The sequence below is a fragment of the Podarcis raffonei genome, chromosome 14, assembly GCF_027172205.1.
Source record: "Podarcis raffonei isolate rPodRaf1 chromosome 14, rPodRaf1.pri, whole genome shotgun sequence".
Taxonomy (NCBI): domain Eukaryota; kingdom Metazoa; phylum Chordata; class Lepidosauria; order Squamata; family Lacertidae; genus Podarcis; species Podarcis raffonei.
The window spans coordinates 5,314,330-5,331,757 of record NC_070615.1 but is presented as its reverse complement, the minus strand read 5'-3'; the positions used below and the strand labels follow the sequence as shown (position 1 = coordinate 5,331,757).

The following is a 17,428-nucleotide window of genomic DNA, read 5'->3' as shown; positions in this document are numbered from 1 at the left end:
GTAAACCATGGGTTCTTTGTTCGCCCTTCCTAATAATCCCTGGATTCTACCAACAAAAGTCACTGAGGGCAGGGCAATGTTTGAAACCATTTTTTGTTGGTCCAGAAGTAACACTAAACAACAGTTTGCCCAAACTGTGGTTTTCAAATCATCTTCAAAACACAGTTTGAGATTCTGGTTTGGAAGCTCCTTGCAAACTATGACTGCTTACACACCATACATTACCTACCTGCCCCCTGCTCCAAATCCTGGGAACAGGACAAGGTACCACAGTAGTCTGCTCAGGGTGCTGGGAATGGCAGCCAAAGGGAAAACTAGTTCCCAGGATTTGGGGGAAGCACTGTGCTCTGAATGTACTTTAAATGTATGTTGTTGTTAATTGCCATTACCAATAACTTTATTAATATTTTTGTATGCCACTTTGAGTTTTATTTTGTTTTTTAAAACAATCAAGCGATACATTGCAGTATACCGTATAGCTGCAGGAGCCAGCAGTAAGAGGGTCAGACCTGGAGACTCCAGGGTTCAAATCTTCAAAGGATGGGTGATATACAAATTAAATAAATATATTTACCACATGAAGCTCACTGCATGTGACCTTGGTCCAGTTACTCTTCCTCACAGGAGCGATGTGAGGAAATTAAATGGGAACTGCAAGAACCCTGAACACCGCCTTGAGCTCCTTGGAATAAAGGCGGTATGGAAAATGATTTCAGGAAATAAACCACTAAAAAGCCAGCAAGAACGCTTGTATTAATTTAAATTAACCCCACCGGTACCTCTCGCGCCTCCTGGCCTATGTGGCAATCCTCGCCCATCCCTCCTCAGGGCCTACCGAGGCGGGGAGAAGGGCGGAGGCGTAGGCGGCCAGGCCCTTCGCCTCAGAAAGAGCGGACTACAAGCCCCAGCATGCACTGGGGGCAAAGCCAGGTCTGGGGAGGGCGCTGCGGAAGGCCGCCCAGCCCTGTAGCCTCATACCCTCTCAGGAGCGCAGAGAGGCGGCGGCGGCGGCGCTGCTGCTGCTGCTGCTGGTCTTGCCGCCGCGATGCCTTCTGCCGGCTGCTGCGAGGAGGCAGAAGGCGCCGCCGCCGCGCCTGGGGAAGGTCCTCCGGCGGCGGCGCCCCCCTCGGCCTCGGAGCGGCCCCGGCTGTGCGGCTACCTGCAGAAGCTGACGGGGAAGGGCCCGCTGCGGGGCTTCCGCAGCCGCTGGTTCGCCTTCGACCCGCGTTGCTGCGCCCTCTACTACTTCAAGGGCTCCCAGGAGGCGGTGCCCCTCGGACGCCTCGACATCGCCGGAGCCTCCTTCAGCTACCACCAGCCGGCCGAGGCCCCCGGCGCTGCCGCCCCCAGCGCCGCCGCCCCGGCCTCCGCCTCCTTCTCCGCCGCCTCGTCCTCCTGCTCCTTTTCCGGCGGCGGCGGCAACAGCAGCGGCGGTGTCGGGGATGTCGAGGCCGCCCTGGGCAGCACATTCGAGATCCACAGCCCCGGCGGCGGCGTCACCGTCCTCAAGGTAGAACGGGGACCTCCCCGGGGTGGGTCCGGGGTAGCTGCCCCGCTTGGCCGCCCCGCCGCGCGCCCCTCGTTGGGGGCTCCCCAAAGGGGTCCTGAGGGAGGGTCAAGCGGGGCTGGGAACTCTCCAGGCGGGAATGGACCTCCAAGCTTAGGCTTGTGGGGCGGGGCTTGCTCTCAGGTAACTTCCTCAGGTAAGGTCGAGGTTACCACCATGCGCGCTCCCCCCCCCCTTTAACCTGTCACTGAGTCCCGTTAAACGTTATTTACAGTATTTATTTCATAAAGTTCACATACAGCTTGATTGTTGGAAAAAGCAAACCCTCAAATCTTTGCTCCTCCACCAGCTGCCCTGTCTGAAGGACCCAGACCCCAAAACCATCTGGGCTCAAGCGGAGCTTGCTTCTACATACAGGCTTGTGCAAGTGGCTTCAGCAGAGTCAGACCATTCCCCCATCCAGCTTAGTGTTGACTACTCTCCTTAGCAGGGGTTCCCCAGGATTTCAAATGGGTATTTCCCAGCCCTGCCTGGATATACCTGTTACTGTTTGTATGCAAAGCATGTTCTCTGGCGCAGAGATACTCTTTCCAGATAGGTTAACCTGTCTGGGCATATCGTCTGGCACTTCCTTGGAAATCCTTATCCATCTATATGCAGGATCAGAGGACGAGATTGTTGGAGAATTTAATTTGGTTTGCCTAACCAATGTATTTGTGTTACCAAGACGATTACACTAAAAACACACACACAAATCAGCATCAACTAATCTGGAGCACCTGTTCTCTTTCCCCTTTGATAACTTCTGGTTCTGTTTTGAATCTCTTTCACCCAAGCAATAAAGACTGAGGGAAGGAAAACCTTCCAGTTTCATATCTAAAGGTACCTACCCTAAAGCATGGCTAAAGTGCACACTTAACAGTGTCATTGTGGGCCGGACCTAGAGAGCTGCTGAGCTGGGATGGTGGCAAAGACCACATGGCACCTCTGTCAAGATAGTCTGTGGGGTAAGCCAAGAAACCATCAGTCAGTATTGGAGGAAGAGCTGGAACAACTCACTTCCCCCTTAGTTATAATACAAGAAAAGCAAGGTGAAACAACTGAGATGCAGGACAGAGCTAGACCTTTTACTCCACAATTCATACCAGAATTATTTCTTCAGCAGAGTAGTCTAGCCCCACAAGCTAATAAAACAGTATTTCAGTGCTGTCTGTGCCTAAAGCCACATGCCACGTGTAACTGCAATACCAAAACATTTCCAAACAGTAATAAAAAAATAGAAATTGCATTTACTGCTCTGCCTTTGGTATTGCTATCCATGTGCAAATATTGTAATAAACAATGCATTTAAAACTGTAAATGAAAATGTTTCTCTGATTTAACCAGTTCTGAGAGAGCTGTGCTCTTCAGTGTTAAGTTTCCATAAGTAATTTTCTCTTGTAGGTATTAGGTGCTCTCCTACAAAATAATTCTGAAAATTATGGCATCTTGCCCAGTAGGTTGGAGCTGAGGGTCTGAACAGCAATCTGTATACAGCATGAAGGCAACATGTGGTATAATAGCTGTCAGCAGTCCTTTGCACATATATTTGGAATTAAGTCCTGGTGAACATTGTGGGGTTTATTTCTGAGGAAACATACTTACAGTGGGACTGTAAAATGATGACTTGCTTAAGTAGCCAGGAGGAGTATGTTAAAATGCACCCTGGATGTACCTGCCTACAACATTTGAATGTTGCCTTGCCAGTAGCCTTGACCTGTGACTGCAAGAGGCATACCTTTCCCTTTTCTAGTTGAGTATCAATGCAGTAATTTCACACTATCAGGTGGCACTAATGTTTGGTGGGGTGGAGTGACAAAAGAATAAGGTGGACAATTGGCTCATCCTTAATTGTTAGTTCTATCATTTTTGCTCCGATCCCTTTTGCTCTGATGTTGCTGATCTGGCTTTGAGCCACCTTCTGTGACTTGTTACACTTATTCTTTAGCTGTGTTCAGGCCACTGTGTTTCATCTTAACATTCTGCTAAATGAACAAACCTTATTCACTCATGTGCTGCTTCTTCTTTCTTTTCTGCACAGGAGTGATCAAACAAGCCATAGCACCCTGTTTTGTCCAAGCTGGGAAACTATGGTGGATGAAACATGGTTTCATGTTCTGTAGCTGTTCACAATACTAATAACCTCCTTTATCTTGCAAAAACTCCAATGATGGCTCTGTGAAAAGAACATCCTGGATTATCCAAGCATCTTGTCCTACTACATTGGCTCTTAGGGTTTGGGTGTGAAGAGGATTCCTAAAGCCTATTAAAAGAATAATAATTTTGCTGCCAAATGTTTAGTTTAGGCATTGGTGCTCCTAAGTATTTATTTCAGGATTAAATGGAGCCCATTACTGAATTTGTACTTTACATTTCAAGCTTACTGGATTTATCCTTTCAAGGAAAAACTCCGTATAAGAGCAGAACAATATTTTCAAGGAAGAAAGTCAAATCAAACATAGGCTTCTTCATGCTCACATGCTTTAATATTCCTAAACTTGTGGCTGATTCACAGTTTCTGAATGTATCATGGGATGGACTCTCCCATCCATTATTCTTAACATTATAGGAGCACTAAGAAATGACTTGGAAATATTAAATCTGTGACCTTTGGGGAGTTTTTCCAAGTCACCACTTTATAGCTAGCAGTTGTGCTGTGCTCGTGTAATGCAACTTCAGGCCTGTTGTACTAGTGCAATATTTGGCTTCTGGCTGCATTGGGATGCTATTCATTTTGGCAGCCTCCTGTTCCAAGGTCAGAAATGTTAAGTGTGCAAAATGCTTTTGCTATTCCTGTGATGTAGGTAATGATGTTTTCTGAACCATATTGGCTTAAGCTGGAGGTTGTGAAAGCCATAGGAAAAGAGCAAAATGGTTTTAGGCCTGACATAACCTGAATCCTAAGATATGAACCCACAGGCTCTTTATTTCCTGGAGAAAATGAAGGTAACCTTGCTAGATAGTTGTGACTGAAAAGTTGCGCAGTAAAAAATTTTTTGCACAAAAGCTGTGTCTGTTGCAGTGTCACTGGTTGGTGGGAGTTGCTTCTAAGTAAATGTTGTACAGCCTAATTGAATACTTGTTTACCCAGACATGCACCCCACTGAACTCCAAACCTGTTAGACCTCCCTGAGAATAAGTTACAGGGGTTACAGTGGGACTTCTGAGAATGGTGCTGTTATTCAAACATGATGCAATGCAGTTTCTTGACAATTGGCTTCCTCTTGTGGGTTTTTCCTATTGAGTCAGAACATCCCTTCCCTTAACTAGCAGTCAAGCGCTGTCTCTTCCAGATAATTTCATGCCTTTGACAAAGTGAGCTCTTTCCTATGAAAGCCAATGTCACAATCAATTCATTAGTATTTAAGATGCTGCAGGCTTATTACATTATTACATTAGTATTTAAGATGCTGCGGGTGGCGCAGGGGACGCGGGTGGCGCTGTGGGTAAAAGCCTCAGCGCCTAGGGCTTGCCGAAAGGTCGGCGGTTCGAATCCCCGTGGCGGGGTGCGCTCCCGCTGCTCGGTCCCAGCGCCTGCCAACCTAGCAGTTCAAAAGCACCGCCGGGTGCAAGTAGATAAATAGGGACCGCTTACTGGCGGGAAGGTAAACAGCGTTTCTGTGTGCTGCGCTGGCTCGCCAGATGCAGCTTTGTCACGCTGGCCACGTGACCCGGAAGTGTCTCCGGACAGCGCTGGGCCCCGGCCTCTTGAGTGAGATGGGCGCACAACCCCAGAGTCTGTCAAGACTGGCCCGTACGGGCAGGGGTACCTTTACCTTTTACCTTTAGGTTTTTTTGCCTGAGTGATGCTGACCTTTGCTTTCGCTGTGACAGGAAGATGAATTAACTCACAGCATATGTTGTGGTTGCCTGTTTCTTTGAAGTTTCAGCTTTCTTTCCTGTTCCTCGATCTTATCGATATGTAACATGTTTTCTTTATAGGGAAGACAAACTGTAAACATTCATCATTAGACAAATATTTTAAGTTTTGGAAAAGCAGTCTGAAAAATGTAAACCATATCATGAAAAATGGACACCCCAATAATCAAGAGTCCATTGTGGTCTCCCCATCTGCCCCAAGTTGCTCTGTTTATGAGATTCATTATTCTGAAAGTATTCATTCTGTTACTAAACATGATCCTATAATAAATATTATTCTTATTCTTATTATGGGCCAATCTAGATTAGTTTGAAGAAAGTAGTGGCAAGCATGGATAAAGTGTGGCACATAGAGCATTGTGCTGATGCCTTCCAATAACAACATGGTAAAAGCAGTCCAAGTTAAAGATTCCTGTTGTCAACTACAGAGAGAGGTAGACATGTAATAGGACAACAAGCCATTGCAAAAAATGCAATAGCTAGGCTTGCTTGACAGGTCCCCAACTTAGATGGAATTTGGACTGCATGAGCCACATACACACATCAGAACTGCATCTTTTATCTTGTAAACAAATATTTAGCATAGAAGGATGCAAATCCCTGAACACAGTTGTTGGGTTATTTTCATTTTAGTGCAGCTTATGGACAACCAGCCATAATGTAGCAGCCTTTCTGTATTTTCAAACAGATGACAGGCACCTTTTTGTGTGTCCATGCATATGCAGGCACCTTCCATTCCTTGTGCAGTATTCCTCTTGTAATGTTTTCAACATTTCTGCTTGTGTGTGTAACAGGCACCAACACACCAGGATATGAAGTACTGGCTTCAGGAGCTTCAGCAGAGGAGATGGGAGTATTGTAACAGCCATGATGCAACTAAGAGACTCAGTCAAATTTCACCGACACCATGTGACTCCTCCAAAGGGCTTGTTGCCAAAGATAATACTGGTAAGCTAATGTTGAGACTGGTCGAGAATGTGATTCATATAACTTTGTTGGTGGCAGTATCATAATATTTTTCAAAGTCTAAGTGCAACTGCCAACTCTACACATAGCCCAGCTGAGTTTCCATGAAAGGTAGATTGTGGGCACAATTAGCTGAAGTGCAGAGAGGGTGCTTGATAACGTTTAATGGATGGTGCTGTAACTGCTTACTCAGTTTTAGTGGCTTCTTTATTTAATATTCAATTTGATTTCCTGTCCTGCTCCAAATTCTCAGGGTGAGTTGGAACATTTCATAAAATGCAATATAAAAATGGCATAAAATGCAATATAAAAATTTAATTTGTCACCGGCATGACACCGGCATCACTATATGCTAAAACATAAAATCTGACATGTTAGACCCATCACAGATGTCAAGGTTTGTGAAGTTCATTAGATTCTCTTATCCTGAGAAGAAATAAATAAAGAAGAAATAAATAAATCTATCGGTCTCATGTAAATAACATTTGGAACAGGAAATCTTAGGATAGTAAACAATTCAAAGGTCATCCTAGTCGCTTGTTGGTTTTTATAGGATTGCCCTGTAAGTCTCAGTGTTATTTATGCAATCCATCAAAGCTGCCCCAGATATGTCTTAACCTTTGTGTGATGTTCAATGCTGGTAGTGTAATATGTGTATGTTATAGATGGGTGGGAATAGTAATACTGGTTCCCCTGCACATTTTTGTTAAAGATATATATAAGTACATGAACATTAGGTAGAGCACAGAGCCTCCAAAATGTGGTGTGTTTTTATTATAAAAAAGCTATGGAAATAGTGGAGTTGTGCCAGTAATCCAGCCACATTCAGACCATTGCAGTAGCAATGAAGTTTGTCTTCTGAAGAAAATACTGCATTTTCACAATTTCTGTTCTTTAATTAGATTTTTATTTTAAAAACCATATCAACTATGTGGAAACCAAGATTTAGAAAAGCTATAAAATGCTATTCTGACTTCTAAGCAGCAGCATACATTGTGACAGAAAACAGAAAGTATCTAGCATGTAACATTTTTTTAAGAGTTCCAAATTTTATTTGCCGGTATTGGCAATAGACTTTGTATATCAGCATTATTGGCATAAGCAATAAAACCCAACCAAGTAGCAGGGAGAGCTTCTAGGTCCTCAGTGCCTTTCAAGAGTTAACTTATGAGTTATCTTATCAGAAATGGCCGCATTTCATTGTCCCCGGTTTTGAATACTGAACTTGAGTGAAATTTCCCTATAAGAATGTGAGGTTTCCTCACACAAGTCATGAATTGGATCTTTAAGATCAGGTAAAGAAAGTACATGTAAATTGGGCCAAAATAATTCTGTAAGTGCATTGCCAAATGCTTGTGTTCTGACCAGTAGGCCAAATTATAATTGGTCAAATCTTGTTGAGACAAAATAGGTATCTTAGTAATATCCTTACCCAAAATACAATTATTTGTGGGTGTGATTGCTTTTCTCTTCCTAACTAGTATCATGCTTTGAACATTCAGCTTCTGAAAGTTACTTAGCAGTTTTCTTTTTAACACAATTGATCTGGGAAGTGGGATTTTCTACTTAATAGGCAATCTTTTTAATTTCATTGCTCCCGAAATTTCGTAAATCTGCTGCAAAATAAGTACAGTCATACCTCGGAAGTCGAACAGAATCCGTTCCGGAAATCCGTTTGAAAACCAGAACACTCACTTGCAGTTTCTGTTTAGGAGCCGGAACATTCTACTCCCAGGGCGTTGAGGAGCCGAGGTACAACTGTACAACTTTTTTGAAGCTGACTTGAGAAATAGCATTTTTAGAAACCTTATTGATTTTATGATAGTTATTCAGTTATGACGATTGTGCCTTTCTAGACCAAAAATTTTGAGATAAATAAAATCAGATACGTTGGCAATCTACTATTGCTGGGTTTTTTTGCTGCTTGTTCTATGGATTATATTTTCAGGGATTGTATTTCAAGGCAGCTATTTATTGTTAACTGAATTTTTGTCGACAGCACTCCATGTTTATAAGTCAAGATATAGATACTTTAAATATTTTAAATGAAAACTTTATATTACAATTTACAATAAGTGTGATATTGCAGTACTGTTTGTCATCCAGCTGAAACAAGAAGGCATTCATGGTAGTTTTCTTCCTAATGTTCATGTTTACAAAGAAGTGGGCAGTGAGCATAAAATATAGTGCAATGTTGTGTATGGGGACCATTGTACTACCAGCATTTGGAAAATTATTCTAATTGAAAACTGCTTTGAGCTTTCTCTGATTTATGGTAGATTTTGTGTGCAGAGTCTTGTCTTTCTGGCTTCATTCCTATATTTATGTGCGAGTGAATATAAGCAATAAATAACTTTGCAGTATTACAGATAACTGAGGAAATTGTATTTATTCATTGAGTGCTGTTATCAGATTATAAGGTAATTTAAATAGTACATTTCTGACTGCATCATTTTCATTTAGGTTAAATTCTATTTATAATTTATATAAAATAAGCAGGGGAGGTATCTTTTGTTGAAACAGCTTCCATGCTGGTAAAAGTTTTATGTAAGGTCACACCAAAACCATCCTTCTGAGTAGATGTTTTTTAAAAAACCCAGATGAGAACCCAAGCAAGGTTTCATGCCAGTCAAGAGCCTGTTGTTCTAGTAGAATGCCGCAGGTGTCCTAGTCATGATTAAACCAGCAATGGACAGATGATATGGGGCATGAACAGCTCAAAGTAAGTCTGTGCTCCAACATGAGCCACTCCCTTCCAGTGTTTGTATTAAGAGTAAATGGAACATAAATTTCCTAGCAGTTGATTAACTTGTTGCCTCATCGTACTGTTTTTCTATGGTCACCAGTAGGGAATGCCACTTAATATTAATCGCCTTCTAGCCCATAATTACCCTGCCCAGACCACAGTTGCAAGCACTCTCAGGCTGAGAGTTTTGGGGTTGATCTCTTCCGACATCATGCTAAACCATGGTTTTTCACTAAGTGAATAAGCCTATCCTGCTCCTGTGCTCTTCCTCCTGTGTGGTTGGGGGGAAGGCTTTGGAAGCCTTTACTCTCAGTTAACTATGATTTCACATGTCATCTTGGCTTGACCGTGACAATAGTCTGTTTCAAAATAAGCCCACTGTAAACAAGCTAGCCTGTTTGAAACACCCAAGTTTCCCAGTTCAGGTGAAACCATAAACAACAAAAAGTGAAAGCTCCCAAACCCCTCATAGCCATTTTGTGGAAAGAGAAGGTGAGCACATAGTTCCAGGAGGAGGATCAACCCATTCACATGTCACTAAGCCATGTCTGAACCTGGGAGTCTCTCCTCCCTTGCTAATCACAGCAACCCCAAGAATGAAGGTGAGGAAATTTCATGTTGTGGGGGCACATTACATGATGAATATTTGGGAACATGCAGAGCTCACTTAACTTAGAAAGGTTCTATTTGGTTGTCTTCCACTGATGTAGCATTTTATTTGGCTGATAGCTTTTCCTGCCTAATCGTTGATGGTTGTAGTCTGTTTTATGTAATTTTAATAACTGAGTGTTAAGCAGATCTTTGGCTTCATCCAAGCTGAAAGACTGTGTCCTTGATTGTAGGTTATGTAAATGTCCTCACAACACTCCAGCATTCCTGTGGATTTCATACTGGTTGTGATCTGGAGAAGAGAATCCATACAAATGTGATGTGGTTTTACATTACTGTATATGCATTTCTGTCATAAAACAGCAAGAAGTGTGGGCATTCTGCAAACTGTCTTGTTAACTGGGCATGAGCATTCTTTCCTGGGACCATGTTGGTCGGGGAGGGGAATTGCTTTGCTTTGCTTCATCCTGCTGGTTTTCACACACTACTCATTTTAGCAGAGTGCTGACAACTTTGTACTGTAGTGGAAATGGTTGAAGGTGTGTCTGCAGCTCTAAACTTGGCTCACCTTGGAGCAGTGGTTTTCTTGAAACTTGTAAATCATTGTATGCTTTAGATCCAGATAGCAGAACATATCCCTTGTTAACGGAGACAAAGCCTGATATGGTGCAGTCATCAAATGTATGCAATTTGGTGCAAGGAGGAGGAAAACTTCAATAATCTTTTCTCTCTCTTTCTTGCTCTATTCTTGTGTAATGCTGCTGACAGAGGGAAGAGTACTAGGAAGGACTACCTGTTAATCTATCACTCTTGATGTCGCTGAGGGCTAGTGGGAGGTGAAGGAAGCAAGGGCCTCCTTGCTTAGAAAACTGGGCCCTGTGGCTTTCATGTGCCTGCAGAACTTTGGAGGTGGGCTTTCCCACTTCTGGTTGCATGTTAAGTGAGGAAGCTTCAAGGTGTATGTAAAGATACTGTTAGACTGCCCAATGATTGCCAGCTCCTCTCCATGCTCTGGGTCTTTTGACAGAGCAGAGGAGGAATATGGCCCATTATGAGTGTACCTCTTGTACTTCCTGAGATGGTATGTACTCATTCAAACTCTTGAATTTGTACCTTTAAATACCGGTGTGTATTTAGTGGGGAGGGGGCTACACAATTACACATAAATAATGTTTGGCCTAATCCTTAGGTACCTGAAGCATTAGAATACCTGCATGTGCTAGAATCTGTTGTGAGAGACTGACATAATTGTTGGTTTATCTTGGTTGGTTTCTGCTACCCTTCCCCACACTCATTCTGAATTCCAGTTTTATTCTCTAAACTTTAATGCAGAGCTTTTTAAACATTAGTGTGTCAGCTGCAGTGTGCAGGTGTGTCACTCAAATGCTCCCTGTGCTCCTCCCAGGGCTGGAAATGGGTTAGTTTAACCTCCAGTTTGCTAGTAAAACTGAATTACTGTGTCACAAAACGACGCATGTCTAAAAAGTCTGTCACCAACATGAAAAGTTTGGAAAGCTCTGCTTTAATAACTGCATGAGATGCTGTGAGTTATAGCCAATTTGCATGACTTTCTTAGCTGGCCTTGAGGGGAGTATTAACTCTTCAGCACCATAGTTGTTGGACTGTGATAGTTTCCTGGGGTACTTATGAGGGGAGCTCAATACCTTCCTTCATGACATGTTAGAAGTCCTCTGAATTTGCCCTCCATGAGCCTTGATGTTGACTGCTGGGGTGTCAGCTGCATTATTAAGTACTGGTGGTGTTTTTTGCCCTTCTTAGATTGGACCACCATGTTTTCAAATGCATCAGCAGAGAAAGCTAGAAATGTCCTAATGGTGGAGGCAGCGCGCACAGAACTGGTGGGAGAACAGGCAGCGTGCCAGCCAGCCCCAGGCCAGCCAAGTGCCATTAACTTTTCTTTGAAGCAACTGGGTACAGATATCAAGTGAGTATTGTGTGTTGTGTTACTTGACAGTGTTCATCTAATGGGGTTGGCATAAATACTACCATGTGATTGCAAAAATGTTTATGTTCAGATTAAGCCTGTGGAGCAGATGATATTTCTTCCCCTCCCCAAAAATAATACAGTTGGAACTGAAGCTGTTCATGATTTAGCAGAGGTAACGTTTGGACCTAGATTTCCAGCAGCAACATTCAACTTGCAGCCCACTGGCTTCCATAATAACTTTATTATGTTTCAGGGGAAACATGTAGGCTAAATCTAAGCAAGGCTGTGGAGATGGAGTTAAGCTGACTAGGGGTGCCAGTGATCAGGGAACAGGACTTTAAGACAAAGTTAAAACCAGTGGGGACCTGTGAAAATCCATATGGGAGTCCAGTTCCCATGTCAGTTTGCTACCTAAAGCATCTCAAGGGTGTGGAAATGGAGTGATTAGAACGTACTAGAACCTGCCGCACAAGGTGCATCTCTGAGTAAAAATCTCTTCTCATAGGAAATTTTGTCCATGATGTGATTATTTTCCACACCATGTTTCTGTTATGAGCAAATGGTGGTTCGTTCGTTGAACAATTTTTTCCTCACTGATGCTTTCCACCAGTTTACATGAAGCAGAATTTAGTTGGCAGATCTGTAATTTCATCATAAAAAATACATTGGTACCTTTCAGCTTTCTGGTAAGGAGAAAGTTGAAGCAATGATGAAATGTAGCGTCTTACCCACCATGCTGCACCAGCTCTCTTTCACTCATAATACTCTGTTCACACAATACACTGTTACTCCTGTTTAAAAAGTTCTAGATCATTTATCTTTGAAACAAGATTGGCCATTGAACATAATAAAGAGATTGATTGATACATCTTTAAAACAAAAGTCTTGAAACATTGTAAAGAAAAACACCCCATAAATACCTCTCTGCCTTTGTGTTCTCTTTTTAAATAGTGGGAAAGGCACATTGAATATCTAAGAAGTAACCATTTATAAGGCTTGTGCTGCTGCTGAAGTCACTGTTTTGACCTTGGCCAACTTCTGGCAACAGTTTTGTGGCAACTGACCTCCGATCACTTCTCTTCTCTTCTTACCATCCCCACTCGCACCCTTTCATTAATGCTGAAAGGCTGCCCAGGGGAGTAAGTCTTGCAAGTACTTCTGCAGCACAAGCTCCCATCAATTTCTAGGGGGCGAAGCTTCAGTACTTGGAGGATTGTCCTCTCCTGGTTCCTTTTCCAGATGGTTATGGAGCAGGGCACATGTGGCAACTGTTGCCTTGGTTGCACTGGAAAAATTAAACCACATCCTTCTTGTGATTTCAATGAGTGTGATTGATACCCCCACCCCTATGCTATTTAGTTGCACAAAAAGGCTTTTGAAAGGAAAATGTTGGATGTGCAATTCTGAATATGGTCTAAGAATTTTTCTCTGCATGTCAGTTTGACCACAAAAATGTCCATAATGGGATTCTGAATCTTGCATACTGTTTGTAGGAAAACTAAGGCATCTCTGAATTACTCCAGATCAGGCATCCCCAACCTTCAGCCCTCCAGATGTTTTGGACTACAATTCCCATCATCCCTGACCACTGGTCCTGTTAGCTAGGGATCATGGGAGTTGTAGGCCAAAACATCTGGAGGGCCAAAGGTTGGGGATGCCTTCTCCTGATCCTTCCTCCATGTGATGACTTTTAGCTCCTAGTTTATAATGTTAACTTTTGCTTTGGGTATAACATAGGGAAATATCAGCCCTGCACAGAACTTCAACCATCATCTGTTTTGTGTTACTTATCAAATTGTGTTCCTATGTGGCAAACTGGTTGTGCATAAAGTAGCCTTCGCCAACCTGGTGTCCTCCAGATGTCCTGAACTACAGCTCCCATCAGCCCCAGCCAGCATGGTTGTATGGTGCTCCTTACTTAGGAAATCAAATGAACATTTTTCTTGGCTGGATCAAGCTTTTGTGGACATTATGTGGAACCTGCAGCCCTCCACATGTTGCTGGACTACAACTCCCATCCTCTCTGACTACATCTACATGATAGTATGGGTTGATGCCTCAAGATCTGGAGGGGCACAGGCTTCCCACCACTGTTGTATGGTTTAGTGTAACTTTTACCAACTTGGTTCCAGGGCTGGCCCAAGATACTTTGCTGCCTGAGGTGAACCAGAAAACGGTGCTCTCCTTGGGAATTGTAGTTTGTTAAGGGTGCTGGGTTACAGCAAGGATAGGGAATATCAGGCTAAGGGACCAATGCAGCCTTCCAAGCCTCTATGCTGGGGCTCAGGCCACCCCTCTCCAGTCCTGCTTTGCACCCTCAAGTTTTGTTTTGTTTACTGACTGAAATGGTTCTTTGGATGGAGGACAGTACTGTGGTGGTAGAAGAGCACCCCGTCCCCTGCAACCCCTCCTGCCTCCTCTTTCCATTCCACTGACTGACCTGTCTTTTGCCTTTGCACCATGGCTTACTGGCTGTAGACTGAAGCTGCTCTCTTGCAAAGCTGGAAGCCTGCATGTCGGGAGGGAGCTGTGCACACAGCACAGCAGTTGAGTGGGACTCTGTGGGCTAGAGGTTTGATAGAGGTACAGAAAGGGAGGGGAAGTAAGACTCTGAAATGGGGAGGAGAAACATTGTGGTGAAGCAAGGGGGACTAAATGGAGAAGAAAAATGGGGGTGAGGAAAAAGAGGAAAGCCAGAAAGCAAGGGGAAGGGTGTGCAGCTGAGGAGGCAGCTATCAAGTGCAGGAGGTGGAACTGTTGCTCCTCGCAGCTGTGTGGAGCCTGCCGCCCTAAGGCCACTGCCTCACCTTGCCTCATGGTGCCCTCCAGATTTTATGTCTGGAGCTGTGGGAGCTGTAGTCCAACATCTGGAGGGCACCAGGTTGACAAAGGCTGGTCTAGCATCTCTCACAAGTACTTTACCACTAACTCCCTCCCCAAACATATGAAGGAAGTTCCAAGATCTTGCGGAAATTGTAGAGTCAGCCAAGGGAAATAACATTAACTTTACCAAGTTCCCCCTTGTTGACTGCTTAACCACAATTGCCAGGCTTTCTCTTTCAGAAATACAGCAGTTTTATCACGTGCTTTGAATGTTTCTCTTTGCAAAATTAGCCAATATGTGTTCATGTGTTTTAACAGCTACTGAGCAATTTTAGTACAGTTGTTGCAGATCCATAGTGAAGAGTGGTTGCTGTTACCAAGATTGTGTTACACAAATTCAAGACTGCACTTACGACTTCATTTCTTGGCAAACATGATTGCTCGAAATACATCTGTTCTGGTAAACTTCCTGAAGCTCGGTGCAGATTAGTGTATCTTAAATGCATGTACTGTAGTAACCCTTGAGTGGTGTAATCATATGGCGAGATTTTGCAACCGGAATTCTTATATCAAACTAACAAATGGCAGTTTTCACTCTTTATACATTTCCTCATAGTGTTTATAAAGTTGCTTTACATGCCTTGATTTGTTTAAAAAAAATATATTTTACTTATCATTTTCAATTTTCTTATGTGCACTGATGATAGTCAGTTTGGACGGGGGGCTTTTATCCTTTTCTGCAGTCACACAATCAAACAGTAGCTGAACTGGGTTCCACATAGTCACAAAAACAAGTCACAAAAGCGAAGTCACAAGTCTGTCCCATAAAATAAACAAAAAGCTACAGTCAAAAAACCAAAAAAGCCACACCAAAATGCAAAAAAATTAAAAAACAAAACCTCCAAATATAACTTCTGTGTTGCGTGGGTGCTCGGGACTCCACAGCTGGCAGACTCAACAGGAAGCCTCTGATTAGCAGCGAGGGACTCAATTAACAAACGAAACACACTCAACAGGAACCAGACGGTGAAAAGCGACCCCTAAAATGGCAATTTTACATAGATTTTACTATCTAACGAGGCCATTGATCCATAAAATGAAATCAATAAAACAGTACAAAATGAAAATGTGATATTTTTCTTACCTGCGCTGATGATAGTCATTGTTTGGATGGGGGCTCAGGGTCCTCTTCCACAATCACAAACGGCTTGGCTCCCGCCATACGCGGAGGCCTCAGAGAGCTCCCATGGCTGGAGCCCAGTCGCGGACCCTCTGTAGGCCCCGCAGATGTCCAGCTCTGGCTCTGGGCAGCGGCGAGGCCTCCGAGAGCTCGGAAAACTCACTTCTGGGTTAAAATCATTTGTAATCCGAAAAAACGTAATTCGAAGCATTCATAACCCGAGGTACCACTGTACTTTGAATTTAAGTGTAGTAGGAAATGATTTACTATTTTAAGTGGAAAACCTCAGGGATTCCTTGAGTGATCCATTGTTGCTGTCATAGATTGTAGCAGAGTCACTTATTGCATTACCATATGCTACAAATGGCATTCTGAGACTTATTTGGAGCAGGCTGTCATTGACAGGGTGGGAAACGTCTGAAGCGTAGTCCAGCCTTCCCCACTTGATGTTTCGGATTGCAACTCCCATCAGCCATAGCTGGTGTATGTCAGCTGAGCACCTTTCTGTATCTTCCTGGAAATAATTTTGAGTCTGAAGAGTATAAATTAAACTCCTAGCCCTTGATATTTAAATGCACATTTGACAAACTTTTGCAGTGTAGGCATCTGCATCAACTAAATTCTCTGCTTTGGAGTAAATTTGGAACCAAGAGAAATTGAACAAAACAGTAGTTTTGCTTGCTTTTGATTTCTACACTTGTGTATCCTTTATTTTATAAATTACACTTCTCTCTGTTTGTATAACTACTTCTTAATTTCTGTACTTGGCAGGAACTCTGTGTCTTCTCTAAGAACTGGAAAAGGAAGCAATGACAACCGTAAGAGTATTTTTTACACAGAGGAGTGGGAATTTCTAGATACGAAGGATTTGGAGGAGTCGATAGCTCAAGATCGGAAGAGGTTTTCAGGGGAGCAGAGCAAAGGTACTCCAGTGTTCCTTCTCCCCACATCTCCCGTCCCCATCTTTTCTACTATTGTACTTTCTAAGATTCTTTATATTTTTGTACCATTGACCCTTAGGAGCTGATGAAAATGCAGTCCACTCTAAAGACACACCATGAAAATGGGTTCTCCATTGATAAAGAATGCTGACAATATCTCTTCTTGGAAACTGATTTTTATAATTTGCCTTTGGATTTTTCTGTCTTAGCTACTGGGATACCTGGACTCAAACTTGCACTGCTGTGACTTATTTCCATCAGACCCATGCTGTTGTCAAGGCAATTTTCTTGAGTGTACTTTTAAGCACAAAGTACCTCTTTATTAAACAGTATGTTGCAAATTGGTTATATTGTACTATATGCAAGAGTGAAGAGAGTAAGGAATACAGCATTTTGGTCCAGTTGATAGGGGTTTAGATTCAAGTAGAGAGGTTTGGGGGGGAGACTTGAGTTCAAATCCACACTCAGCCATGGCAATTGTGGCTAAACTTCAGTTACAGGTAGGTCAGTCTGAAGTCTGAGGAGGAAAATGGATAGGATACAAATGTGACGATTTTTAAAATGGTAGGAGTTTGTTTCTGCACAGATGTTTTCAACTTTAAATTGGGAAGGTTTTCCATCTGATCAGAGTCGTTTGTGGTGACTTGTGGTTAGTCTGATGAAGGAAATACGTGCTTCACTGCTCAGTTTCCTTTACTATTGTATTGAGTTGGAGCTCACTACAGACAATGGATTCTGAGGCTAAGTCTCCAAATGTAACCCTAGTTCTAACACAAACCACAGAGGATAA

At 43.0% G+C, this 17,428-nt stretch overlaps 1 protein-coding gene across 1 annotated transcript in view; it reads left to right on the top strand.

The window, feature by feature from the left end:
* The first annotated feature begins 1,015 nt into the window (after positions 1-1,015).
* TBC1D2B (TBC1 domain family member 2B) overlaps positions 1,016-17,428 on the top strand; it is a 36,833-nt gene continuing 20,420 nt past the window's right edge. Inside the window, exons 1-4 of the mRNA XM_053364343.1 lie at positions 1,016-1,510; positions 6,220-6,373; positions 11,526-11,691; positions 16,469-16,620. Of these exons, the coding sequence (XP_053220318.1) occupies positions 1,046-1,510; positions 6,220-6,373; positions 11,526-11,691; positions 16,469-16,620 (937 nt within the window). The 5' untranslated portion in view covers positions 1,016-1,045. The remainder of the gene's footprint in view (positions 1,511-6,219; positions 6,374-11,525; positions 11,692-16,468; positions 16,621-17,428) is intronic.